We start from the raw sequence: 13,183 nt of genomic DNA on the forward strand, positions 1-13,183 counted from the left end.
AGGGGAAATGGTGAAACCACCCATATTAGCAGATGGGAGGAGTTGAATGGACATTGCTTGATAACAGATGTGGAACATCTCAAACCTCTTTCAGCCTTGTATACAATTATATTTAACAAACTCCTGTGTGTTCCAGGTTATTCTTTGTTATAGAGTATGTAAATGGAGGAGATCTAATGTTTCACATGCAGAGACAGAGAAAGCTGCCAGAGGAGCATGCCAGGTACATCTAATTTCAGATTTCTTGCATCAAAACAGTTGGTTTTCTGACACAGTGCCGCAGTGCAGAGATTATGATGATGAGCTAGCAAGTCCTCTCCAGATGTTAAGGATTTAAGAAATGTGAAACTGCATCCTCACTTTAATGCTGCAAGCTGCCATATTTTTGTTTTGAGGAGTAACTGTAATAGGTATTGTTTGTATTAGCATTACCCTAGATTACTTCAGTCTGATTCTGATATTTTTTTTTCTAGAAAAACACTTTTGTGGTATTTTTTTTAACTGTCTAATGATATCAGTGTGTTTCTCTTACAACAACCACTACCAGCTGTCTAGGCAAATGCTGAGTTCTTGGTGCATATGCTTCATCTCAGATGGTGAGATGAAAGGGATGATTTCAGTAGACATTAATATTAATTAAAAATAATTTTTGAAGTGACTGTGGGTAGAAATGTTTGTATGATTATAAACAACTTATCCACTTCTCTGATGAAAAATAATAGAATACAGGGACTTATATTTAGAAAAGTACCATACTACCAAGACTGTTATTGTGGTTTGGGTTTTTGATTACTTGAGTAATCAATATCTCTTTCTACACTAGGTTTTATTCTGCTGAAATCAGTCTAGCATTGAACTATTTACATGAACGAGGGATAATCTACAGAGATTTAAAACTGGATAATGTGCTACTAGATTCTGAAGGGCATATTAAACTCACAGATTATGGCATGTGCAAGGTAAGCTCTAGTTCCTTGCTAACCAGTCAAATGAACAATTAAGAAATTGTTGTAAATTAAAAGATGCAGAGACTTAAAAATGTGAAATTTCAAGGTATGCATGTACACCGTGCAGACAGGCTGTATACTCATTTCACTTCTACAAATGGAGAAAAAAAAAAAGAAAGGCCAGAGTGCACAGACTATATATATATATACACTGTTTATGTTTTTATAAAGCTGCTGTATCAGCTTGACTGGGGGGGGTAGGCTGAAATAGTCAAGATAGCTTGATTTCAAAAAGAGCAAGAGGTTGAAATATATCGGTGACACTTGCTCCCATTTGGATTCTATGGCACTTCCCATTTTCTCTAGCAAAACTTTGTCACTACAAAGACACTGGAGCACGGGTTTGACTTTGCCATGGAATTGCCATTATGCTGACCTATGACAACTACTTTAAATGCTGTAATTTTGGCTAAGCAACTGAAAAGCATAAAATAACACAGGTCAGAAGGGGCCTCAGGAGGTCTAATCCACCCTCCTGCTCAAAGCAGGGTAAGCTATAAGATCAGGCCAGGTTACTAAGGGCTTTATTCAGTTTGGCCTTGAAAACTTCCAAGGATGAAGACTGCGCAACTCCTTTGGGTAACCCCCACCCCATTCTGCATGCCATGCTCTTCTCTGGAAAGCTTGTGTCTGTCCATCGCAACACACCGGTCATGTAAGCTGTTCCACCATGCCTCAGTTATTCCCACTTGCCTATTGTTGGAGATGTGGTGGAGCTTACAGCTAAAACCTTAAAAGATGACCTTGTCAGTAGGTATGTGCCATCCTCTTGAGACTCTAGCTGCAACCTACTTCTGTTTCTTCTGAAACAAGTGGTGTTTTGTATTCATTTACATATACAGATTTAAGTATAGTTTTACTAAAACGAAAGCAGTTTATTCAGGACACTTAAGTTAATTCAAAGTTAAGTTCTTAGTGGAGGGGGAGTGTGGGATCTTGGGCTAACTGTAAAGTATTTTCTTCCCATCTTTTCTTAAAGGAGGGTCTGAGGCCTGGTGACACAACCAGCACGTTCTGTGGGACTCCAAACTATATTGCACCTGAAATTCTCCGGGGAGAGGATTATGGTAAATTGAATTTTTCACTGCTACTATATAACTCTCACTTGTCTCTTACTTCTTACTCAAGTTGTTTAGCAGTAGAAAGTATAAATCTGTTGGACACATGATCAATCTTAATTCAGCATCCTGTCTGAAAAAGTGAATAAACCCTTCAAAGGAAGGGCAGAAAACATCACACCAAGCAAATGAGATACCCTGCCTTCCACATCTTAATTTCTTTTTATCAGCCTTGCAGAATAGCTTGAGTCTTCCAAATGTATTATTGTTCATAACTGTTTTAGATACTACTAATGATAGACTTGCAGTCTTGAACTGTGTTCAGTTTTGGAGCTTTATATTTGGCAGCAATGATGCTATTGGATATAAATGCATTGCAAAGGGCCTAGGTAGTAGACAACCCTTTCACAAATCTCAGTGTTAAAAGTGAAATCATCTATGCAATTGCTTGTTCAGGAAGTCCACAAGATTCCTGAAGCAAGAGACGTAAGGCAGTATAGAAAGCTTGCTGTGTATCTTTCCCTTTCTTCCTAAGCTTTCCAATACTGTGCCAAGCAGACCTTTGATCTGTTTTCTTACCTTAAGATTTTAACAAGTTCTACAATTAGTTCCTATTTTAAAAAGTATATATATTTTTTAAATCTACGATCTTATTTCAATCAAATATCTCTTTCAGACTGGCTTCACATCTTCCTTCCTTATCACAAACTTTCTAGGCCAACCAGACTATATCAGTCGCAGCCTAGCTACTGGAATTTTTTTTCTTTAGGGGTGAATGGTAGAATAGATATGCTTAGCTCCATAAATGACTGTCTTGCCGCTATTAAGAATCACATACTTCCTCCTTGTCCTTGTCCCCTGCCCTGGATAACCAACCCACTGTTGATTAGTAATGACTAGGCTTAAATATTACTTAAACCTTTGTTAAGGTCCTAACACCAACCTTTAAACTTTTTGCATTTCCTTTTCTTTGTGCAGCATTCCCTCCTTTGTGCACATACTGAACCAAGTTTGTCTAGTACAATTGCTAGCTCTCCTTTGTTCAGATAATCAGAAAGACTGGCAATACTGAAATTTTTTAATTAATTTGTTTTTCTCAAAACATGTCTGTCTGCAGCCCCCAAAGTGTTGGTGTATTTGCTCCAGAATATATTCAGTGGTGTTTTCTCATTTGAATTCTAGGCTTCAGTGTAGACTGGTGGGCACTTGGTGTACTTATGTTTGAAATGATGGCAGGCCGGTCACCATTTGATATTGTTGGGAGTTCTGATAATCCTGATCAGAACACAGAAGATTATCTTTTCCAAGGTAAGCACCATGAGTGTTCCTACACTTCAGTGCTTTGTTTCTACTTACCTTTAATCTGACTTTAAAGATGCAAAGGCTGATATGAACCTTGTTTTCTTGCAGTAATTTTGGAAAAACAGATCCGAATTCCCCGATCCCTTTCTGTTAAAGCAGCAGGTGTTCTAAAGAGTTTCCTTAATAAGGTAAGAGCTAAAGGGAACTATTTTAGACTTCTCAAGAGCAGCTGTTTTTTTAAAACCTGTTGACTAATTGATGTGTAGCAGACATACTTTATCTGCCACATACAGAAACAGGGTAGAAAAGGTGTGAGCCTAAAGCAGAATTTCAGTGGGGCTGGGGGACCTATTCTAGCTACCTGTCTTAAAATCTGAAGCTCCAGATTCTCAGGCTGAGATCATGAGTAAATTTCAAATTGAACGGCATGGAAGTGCTCCAAGCGATTTCTTTAACCTGGGGAATTGGACAAACTTATCAGATTTATTTTGGTTCTTAGAGAAGAAGCTTAGCAAATCACCCTGACAACTGCTGATGACTTCCTCGAGGGAAATGCAGAGGCAGTATACGCTCACTGTTTGCTGGTAGCTAACTAGCCGGAGAGTCAAAAGCACGTATGTAGTAGTGGACTAGTCTGAGCACGTGCTGGCCTTTATTTAGTGAGTGTTAGATAGTGGGGAGAAAGAGGTACAGGAGAAAACAGATTTGGTTAACTTATCCTAAGAAAGTAATACTGTTCAAGAACACCGGTTCTGTTACAGCTCCTTGGTAGTGTGTGCATGTGTCCATACGCGTACATGGAGGTGGAGTTGTCTTGTTAAAATAACCTTCTTTCCACCGTATTTATCAGTAACCTGCAGTTATTACCCCAGTGTGATTGCCTGGCATAGTCAGTCTGCTCAGGGAGGGCAGGCGGGGGGAAGAATCAAACTCACTTGTAATCTAACCGAGTTTGCTCTGAAACATATGGTATGTTTAAACAGGTCTGAATAAAAATGAAGAAGGATGGCATGGTTGTTTATATAAAAATCCGTTAAAGGCTTCCATATATTCATGCCTATTTCGTGCAGTATGTTGGAACAGTTCCCAAAATAAATGATGCTCACTTAGTTCTTCAGTGTCCCTTGTAACTCTGGTGTTTCATTTCTCATGGAATTTGTAACATTTGTATTTTATTTATGTGTAGGCCATGACACCCACTTAGAAATACTTTCTTCCTTGCACAGGATCCAAAGGAACGTTTAGGCTGCCATCCTCAAACAGGATTTGCAGATATCCAGGGACATCCGTTCTTTCGCAATGTTGATTGGGATCTGGTACGTGAATGCCCACTGGCTTGGCTGATTTCCTTTGTATACAGTTTTGACTTGACAACTTGTTTTGAGCATGAGAGATGACCTTGAGCTCAAAAACCTTAAGCTCTTAACTTATGATGTACCATAATGACAATTCAGAATCTTTTAACCCTTTTACACACAGTAAGTACAGTAGATTAATAGAATGGTCGTAGAAAGCATACAAAAGAAACTTCATAGTAACTTCCAGCCTTGTTTAAAAATAATTCAATAGGTTGTAACTCATTCTTGGTGTCACTAAGTGCATTTATTCTTAGATGGAGCAAAAGCAAGTGGTGCCTCCATTTAAACCAAATATATCTGGAGAATTTGGTCTGGATAACTTTGATTCCCAATTCACCAATGAACCTGTGCAGCTCACTCCAGATGATGAGTAAGTAATGTAGAATTTAAGAAGTTCTGATAAGTCAGTGAAGGAGTTATAAAACTTCATTTAGTAGCTGCAGTTGTAGTACATAGAGTATACATAAAGCAGTAAATAACATTTTCTTGCGTTAGTTTGGAGAAAATTCTATTATGTGTCCTCATGGTAGACTTAGTATGGCTGGATTAAGTATTGTACTCTGGCATGATGTAAAAATCGGCTAACAGTGGGAAAGTTGCTATAAAGAATCTTAATTCAGGAAAAATGAGTAAGTGGTATCATCTGCAAGAAATGGACGTGCGAAGGAGAAGACCTGTTTTGTCAAGTGGTTTATTTTTGCATTACTTTAAGCTGTGATATTCCTAGAATGTTGGGTTTAGATTGAGTTTATCTTGGTTGTTCTGAACAAGAGAAGATGCTTTGTTTGGCTTGTTCGGGTATTTTAAATTGTTAGTAGTCAAGTGAGATTATCCTGGCTGCAAAGCCTTGATAAAATGCATGATAATGCATTTGATTTTGGTCGTGGATTTGTGGTTCCTTACTCCTGAGGGGCTGTGATTTGGGATGAGGAGGGAAGGGCCTTTCTAGTTTGACTAAGCCACTGCTGTTCGCATTTTAGGAGTTTTTCTAGGGCTTTGTATAATGTTCGTGTAGTATGTAAACACAAACAGTGACTATTAAATGTTACCTATGCACCTTAATTAGGTCTGAACTCCAATGTCCTTCTTTGTCCCTTTGTAAATGCATAATGTACAAATAAAGTTTAGAAAAGTTGCTGATGTAGGTGCAGTATCTATCACATCCTAATGTTTTCAGTGTTTTATAAAACTGACTGGTTTGGGAAAGTTTTAAAACTGCAAAGCTTGCAGATTGCTTTGTGGGGAGAATACGTGCATGGGAGCAGCCCAGTCACTACTCCTGGGTGGATTTGTGTTCTGTTACCATTACAGGGGCTAGAAAAAAACCCCAGTGGTAACTGTAAGGATAGAGAGGGGCAAAAGAGAGAAGGGAAACGTTCTTAATTGCAATCCGCTATACAGGTCTCAGTTTTAAGACAAACTATCAATTAATATTGTTACCTTTTAAATTTTGCTGAACTAACGACTGTTTTTTAATCTTAATAGTGATATTGTGAAGAAGATTGACCAGTCTGAATTTGAAGGCTTTGAATATATAAATCCTCTTTTGATGTCAGCTGAGGAATGTGTCTGAATTCTCCATTTCTGGACTGTGCCAATTGTTACTCTGTTTGTTTCTGCATGGATAAACGTCTCTTCATTTGGATGCACTTGCATAAAATGAGTAACTGAACACCTTGCCACCTCGTGTGAATTACTTGATAATTTTCTTTTTGTATTAATTGTCATCCAGGACAGTTGTTATGCTGAACCTTCGGCTGCCAGATTTAAAATGTTAAACTTTCCAACAGTCTTGCCAAACTTGAATTTTAATGTAGAAGTTGGTCTCTGGGGCTCCTGACTGAACAATGGGGTCTGGCTGTATAATCTGCCAATACAGCGTTCTGATAAAGGAAAGTTTTCTTATTGCTTTAAGAATACAAATTGCATTAGGGGACGTAATAAAATATCATTAAAGGGCTTCCATTTTTCCAGCAAGACAAGTAAGACCTTATGACTTCTGTAGTTCTAAATCTCTTCTCTCTAAACATCTAATTTCCCTGCTCTCATGGACTTAGAGCTATGTTATTGCCCTTCAGATGGAAATGACAGCAAGGAGAGCAGATTTTTAAACTGCATAGGTCAAGAATGGTTGCTTTCACAGGGTGTATTGATCCTATCCTAAAAGAGATGATTAACTCAATATTGGCATCAATAGACTTTGCTCTGAAGTGATACACTAGGAATCGTACGCTGATTCACAGAGAGTGCCTTTCTGAGCCTGTCCCTTTCAGTGAGGGTTGTACATGGTATAAAGTGTCAGTTTAAATAAATGGAATTCAATTAATACTTTAAAAAGGTAAAATCTGTAGAGTGTAATTTAGCAGTAATGGGCAGCTAATATTGACAGATGTAGAACCTCATACTATTATTTATTGCTTTTACACTTTGTCTTAACTGTATCAGACCTGCATACGTTACAGCTGTGGCCTAGATAAGGGCATTTGTTTCTTTTTTTTTTTTTTTTTTTTTTTTAAATCTTACTGCCATACTGTTGGAAATGCATTCCACTTTGCCGGTGGAAAAAGCAGATCTAGAAAAAAATAGGTGCTGTCCACAATGACTCCCTTAACTTCTCCACTTAGAGATGGTGATTTGTAATCACAATCAGACCTTACGTGTTGGTAGTAGACGCAAAGTTAGTAGTAAAGCAATTGGAATAAATTGAAAGAACGGTTCAAACTAGGACTTTTGGGAGGTGTGATTCTTACATTTCATGTTAGTAAACAGTGTAATATACCGCATAGATAATTCTTATTTTTAATGGTTAAGGAATAGTTTTGAATGTCTTAGGCTGAAGAAATGCCAAATGTACCACTTTTTTTTTTATTTTGGGGAAAAGGGATCAAGAGACATTGAAGAAAAGAATCTGTGTTATATAAGTACGAGCTGTAAGGCAAGCGAAGTGTTACTGAAAGCAGATCCAAATATCTGTAAGCACAAGTTAGCAAACCTTATCTGGAGCTTTTAATAAGACTTCTGCTTGGTCAGTGTCTCTCCTTGAAAATCCTTGTATGGCGACACTGTAAATTCATAGCACAAATCTTCCGGCGTATGTTTTTTCACTTACATGTTAGCTTCAAGGAGAGAGATTGCAGAAATACACGGTAGTGTCATGGTGTGGTATTTAGTTCATATTTTTCTTGGCAACGTGAATAGGAAACTCTTAAGTATTGGGCTGAGTTTTCAAAACTGGGAAGTGTTTGGAGGGGCCTCAGTTCAGGGAAGCATTGAACCTCTGCCCTGTTAAAAACCAGGTTCCTTTAAATTCAAGTTATATATTTGCAAATGTAAAATATCAGAGTAAACCTACTTTTAAAGAGCAGCTAATACCTTCAGCATGTTTAATTCACGTCAAGTGAACTGCTTACATGCAGTTTTTAAATTGTGATTAATTGCTTAGCCTCTGACTTCTACACCTGCATGACTAGGTCAGACATCAGGACGTAACTGATATTAAACTTGGAAGTCACTTAAAGCAAACAAGAAAAGCCTTGCCTCTCTACAGTGGCTTAACTTCATATGAGGTATTAAGTAAAACGGCTTTATGTAAGGAAGGGCATTTCTGCTATTCATCACAGAAGAGTAATGGAGTAAAACACTGTCTTGCGCTTAAAGCAAAAGTTAGTTTTTTAAATAGATAATGTCACAGAAAAGATACTTTGTTTACGTATCTAACCATTAAGAATGTTGCTAAGTGACAAACATCTTAAATAACTGTAAATCCATTTGTAAACTTTAATTTTCTCCAAAGTGCCATATTAACAGGGTTTTTTTTCATTGTTAAGTATATAGCAACTGCCATGAATATTCAGAAGGGACATTGGGTGTAAACAGTCCAGTGCAGTAGGCTTTGTCTTTTGGCGAAAGCGTCCGCATCAGAAGCGTGATGTATTTATGTGGAGTAACCTCCTTTTTGTATACGAGTTGGATTCTTATGGGTGCTCTGCTAGTTAATGTTGTCACTACTATTTTCTTGGTTCATGTGGAATATGGTCTTGAACGTTGTTGTGTAATCATTCCCTTTATTTGTGCACACTTTTTACTTTAAATAAAACATTTATATTAGGCCTCTGTGTGTGAACCTCTCAAATACTGCGAAATGCTGGGCTTTGCTTGGGGTTGTCGTCTGACACTTAAATATCCAGGTCCCACAGGAGCATTGTTCTAATCTTACCATTTCTTCTAAAAGGTAGCACTGGGATAGGCTTGAGGTACCTCCCTCAGCCTGTGTTCCCCAAGCATGTCTTAGAACACAGGTCCCTCTCCAGCATGGCTCGCCAGCCGTATGTTCATCGTGCCCTATGGAGAAAAAGCATCCTTGTAGGTTCTGTCTTTTGTTCCACCACCGGTGATGAAACACAAGTACGTCGTGAGGCTTCAGTCAGCTGCGTGGATACAGAGAGCTTCAAGTAAAATATAAAACGCAATTCTAGCTGGCTTGGCCAAGGACCTCTTTCAGCCTCAACTTCTAAAACATCACCTCAGCTGCCAGAACTGGGGATTTGGAGTTTAGAGCAACACTCTCATCTGCTGCGCTTACTTCTGCATGATTTCTTTCTTTGTTTCTTCAACTCCTCCCCTGCATTCTCTCAGGTTTCTGACACGGAGGGCAAGGGCACTTACCTCTACACCCCCTGCTACAGATGCAGTATTTCAATATATCTGCATTTCAATATCTGTGTATCTATATTTTAAAAGAGATTTCTTCTTGCAGTCTGGCTTGTTATTAAAAGTATGTATCAGCAGTCCTAGGCAAATGCTACAGATGGTTGCATTTCTTAAATGCTTAACCTCCCCCCACGCATGCTTCTTGTTTCTGTTCAGTTTGGTGGCCAACTGCGCTCGGCTCAGTCTGAGCAATTGTTTATGTTAAGACACTCTATACAAGAAATTAATAGCTTGTATCATCTATATATACTTGATACCTGCTAAGCATGCATCCTCACTTCCTGGTGGAGGGCATAAGCAGTTTAAGTGAGAAAGGTATCTGAAACTGTCTATAGATTAATGAAGTTTTCCAGGGAAGAGGGAGAGGGGGATTGGAGCTCCTTATCAGAAAAAGGGCATTTTACCATATCTTGCATTTTTTTCAGAAGAGCTCAGTTAGGGTGGTGGGGTTTTTTAAGACTTTTTTTTTTTTCCTGCTCACAATGAAGGAATCTGAACTGCATACTTGAAATGTGCGATCTTACCGTTGCGTATGTAATCACTGACGACGAAGGGCAGAGAAGCATCTACCTCCTGGATCTGTCTGGCTTTGGTGGGAGGTGGGCTTTTTCAGGCATAAACAGAACCAGAAATCTGTTGCGTCTGCACTTCTAAGCTTGAACAAAGTGTCTGAGCTTATATCCCTCTTACGCTGGGTGGTGGAGCATCTAGCTGAACTGCTGAATTTTGACCATGAGTTTAGATGTCGAAGCTAAGTCATAGCTCAGGTTCTTCGTTAGCTGCAGTGTTCCGTGCAGACCTGTTTCCAAAGTAACTTGTCCTGTAAGACGTGGTGCGTGCTAAAACTTACTGACTTCTTGTGCTTATGGTAAGATCTGTAACAGGGTGTCTAATACGGTGTCTTGTCTATGTTACTTAATCTGTCATAGGAGGTATCACAAGAGTGGCCCTAAGTATTACAACTTACCATTAAAAATTGCCACTAAAATGATTTTTTTTTCTTTAACATGTGCAAGCTAATATCTTCAGAGAAGAAAATGCACAATTTTTGTTCTCTGTTCAGTGTTAAGTTGTGCTCTCTAGCATATTTAGAGATGGTGTATATGGAAACACTTTTTAAAAAAATGCTGCTTTCTGTAGAAAACCTCCTTTGTTCATAAATACATAACTTGAATCTTATTCACAAAACTGCGACAAAGTTCTCCACGTGCTTAGCAGTTTGCCAAACAACTTTGTATCTATGTTAACCAGCTCAACCAAAAGATCATTTTGTTTTATATGGTATTTGGCACTTTACTTTGTATGCAGTAGTTTAAAGGATTTATTTTTCTTTGCCCTTAGAAATGCAGATCAGTTTGTCTCACTGCCCCTCTTCCTAGTGTGTGAGTGGAAGAGGTACCAACCCCGGCGACAGTCAAAGGTGGCCTGCGAGGAATTTGAAGGGGCATGTGGTGGGGAGGATGGGACTTAGTCTTTTTTAAACAGCCTTTTTTTGCTTCATGATATTTTGGAGGTCTGTATTTTTGAGTATGTCCTGCTTTGTATCATCTTAGAAATACATGAAAGAAAAATTATATACTTTCTAGGGCGCCTCTTGGTTTCTGTATATTATTATATATCCCTCATTTTTTACTTTTATCTGAAAAGGAAACTTTTGCAGTCACTGTTTAATTGTAAAGTAAGAAATTATTTTTTAAATAATAACTTTTTCTTCCTTGGAGCTGACTTAGAAGAGGAAAGACAAAAATTCTGTAAAGGCTGCCTCAGTGTTAAACCAAAGGTGTTGAAACCAAGCAGTGAAGGTGCTATTCGTGAATTACATTTGAAGACAATGTTAATTTTGTAAGCTTCCAAAGAGCTTCGGCACTTCTTGAAGATTCAGAGGAGTTAATAATAAAAGTAAGATTCCTCCTATGCTCTGTTAGTGCAATTTATTACATCTTGCAAAGCCCTGTAACTCGGGGTTTAGTTGCACAGTGTCTTTGTAACTGCTTTTCACAGTCTACAGTAGAAGTTGTAGGCAGACTTGACATCTTTTTTTAGACAATCCTCTACCTACAAACTTTGTCTTACGTTGCCTGATTATTGTAGCTCTATAGCAACACTGTCGTTACAGCACAATAGTGACCAGAATTTGCAACCTGAAATGGAAAATGTGCAGCAGAACTTGAAAAACCCAAATTAAACAATATCACCGAATTCCTAAGCTTCCATGACATCAGTAGGTCTAATAAAAGATGTAATATCTGCCCACAGACGTTGCTTTCCTTACATCCATAGATCAGTCCAGCTCTGGTGTTACAAGTCTTGCATTTTCTTCAGTAAATTTAAAATGGAAATATGACAGCGTCATATTACTGGTATTTGAAGATAATTTTTTCTATCAGGTTCTAGAAGATGGGAGAAGACGGGAACGTCTAGAATGTCTGGACAATTGTATCGCAGGTCCCTGTCTTTCAGGATCAGCTCCAAAAGCTGATAGATTCAGAAATCTCATTTTATTCTGCTATATTGTTATGGCTTTTAAGCAAACCTTGCATCTGCTTAATAAATAAGTACAGAGTGTTAGTATTCTTCACAACCACATTTACTTTTTCGTAAAGCTATTTGTTGTCCTACCCTCAAACATTTTATTGCAGAAAAATAAAGAATTAAACAGAATTTAAACAGACAGTTGAGATGAACCATGAAAGCACTTTTGCATGTTCTCCATCACAGTCTCCCTTCACATTTTTGTGCAAGGCTAGTGATTGTACTCCTGCAACTGCTTTGCCTCATGTTGGTTGCTTAACTGTAAATGGAGGAAAAATACCAATATTTATAAAATCCTTCTGCAGAATCATTACATGAAGCAATCCTCTTTCCTGTCTAAGGCTGGAAATGCTGCAGAAGCATTTGATGTAGCAGCCAGAGTGAGACGATGTAATTGTGTTGCTGCGGGCTAAAGGATAGCGTTTATGAAAAGCACCGGGTTACTACACATTGCTGGGATTCATCTAAACATGTTTGTAACACTTCCCTGCTTTCAAAAGCACAAACCACAAGCCTAGATATAAAACTGCATATTGAGGTGGAATGACCAGTATTTACTAACCACTGTGTGCTGCTAAATTAGATCAAATGCTGTTGGATGCAAAGATGAGCCAAGAGTAGGTTTACGGTCCAACATCCGTGAAATTTCTTTAAATACACAAATCCTATTTGTGGTGAATCTTGAGTGGCTGCAACGTACAGAGCTGTCAGTCCTGATCATCCTTCGGTTCCTGAAACTCAAGTGATGCCTAGAGCCTGATGTTTTGTAGCTATACGTTTCAGCTGGTATTCTGCCGCTATGTAGGAGTTACACAGGTGAAGTCTGGCACAAGGAGGTAGAAAGTAGCAGGGTAAGCGTAAGGAAGGAAAAATGCCCTCCCCATAATGGTAGTAGTTGTGATGATAAATGCTCCCTGAGACAGACTGAGTCAATCTCTAGTGACTGACAATAAAACAAAATGATGATGGAACAGGATGAATAGTAGAGTATTAAAGGGGGAAAAAAAGCATTTATCCCAATACTTGTGTTCTTCCCCAAGATTAAATCTCGGTTCCAATTTCTGGGAAGCTTTAATCTCTGCTTTGGCCTACGTGGAATGGAAGGAATTTATGCCTTCCCTTCCTTCTCTGTTTTCTCTACCCTGTGAAAAGAGAAGTTATGATTTTCCATAGGCATTCTGTGAAATACCTATTTCAAGCAGCTGCAAGAAAGAGC

At 38.4% G+C, this 13,183-nt stretch overlaps 1 protein-coding gene across 3 annotated transcripts in view; it reads left to right on the plus strand.

Annotated features, from left to right (window-relative positions):
• Positions 1 to 8,834, plus strand: part of PRKCI (protein kinase C iota) — a 30,738-nt gene extending 21,904 nt beyond the window's left edge. For all 3 annotated transcript variants that reach the window (XM_075506866.1, XM_075506863.1, XM_075506864.1), the window contains exons 11-18: positions 137 to 223; positions 824 to 959; positions 1,987 to 2,074; positions 3,248 to 3,373; positions 3,476 to 3,555; positions 4,594 to 4,683; positions 4,980 to 5,095; positions 6,211 to 8,834. In XM_075506866.1, the coding sequence (XP_075362981.1) occupies positions 137 to 223; positions 824 to 959; positions 1,987 to 2,074; positions 3,248 to 3,373; positions 3,476 to 3,555; positions 4,594 to 4,683; positions 4,980 to 5,095; positions 6,211 to 6,298 (811 nt within the window). In that variant the 3' untranslated portion in view covers positions 6,299 to 8,834. The remainder of the gene's footprint in view (positions 1 to 136; positions 224 to 823; positions 960 to 1,986; positions 2,075 to 3,247; positions 3,374 to 3,475; positions 3,556 to 4,593; positions 4,684 to 4,979; positions 5,096 to 6,210) is intronic.
• The last annotated feature ends 4,349 nt before the right edge of the window (positions 8,835 to 13,183 follow it).

The sequence above is a fragment of the Mycteria americana genome, chromosome 7 (assembly GCF_035582795.1).
Source record: "Mycteria americana isolate JAX WOST 10 ecotype Jacksonville Zoo and Gardens chromosome 7, USCA_MyAme_1.0, whole genome shotgun sequence".
NCBI lineage: Eukaryota > Metazoa > Chordata > Aves > Ciconiiformes > Ciconiidae > Mycteria > Mycteria americana.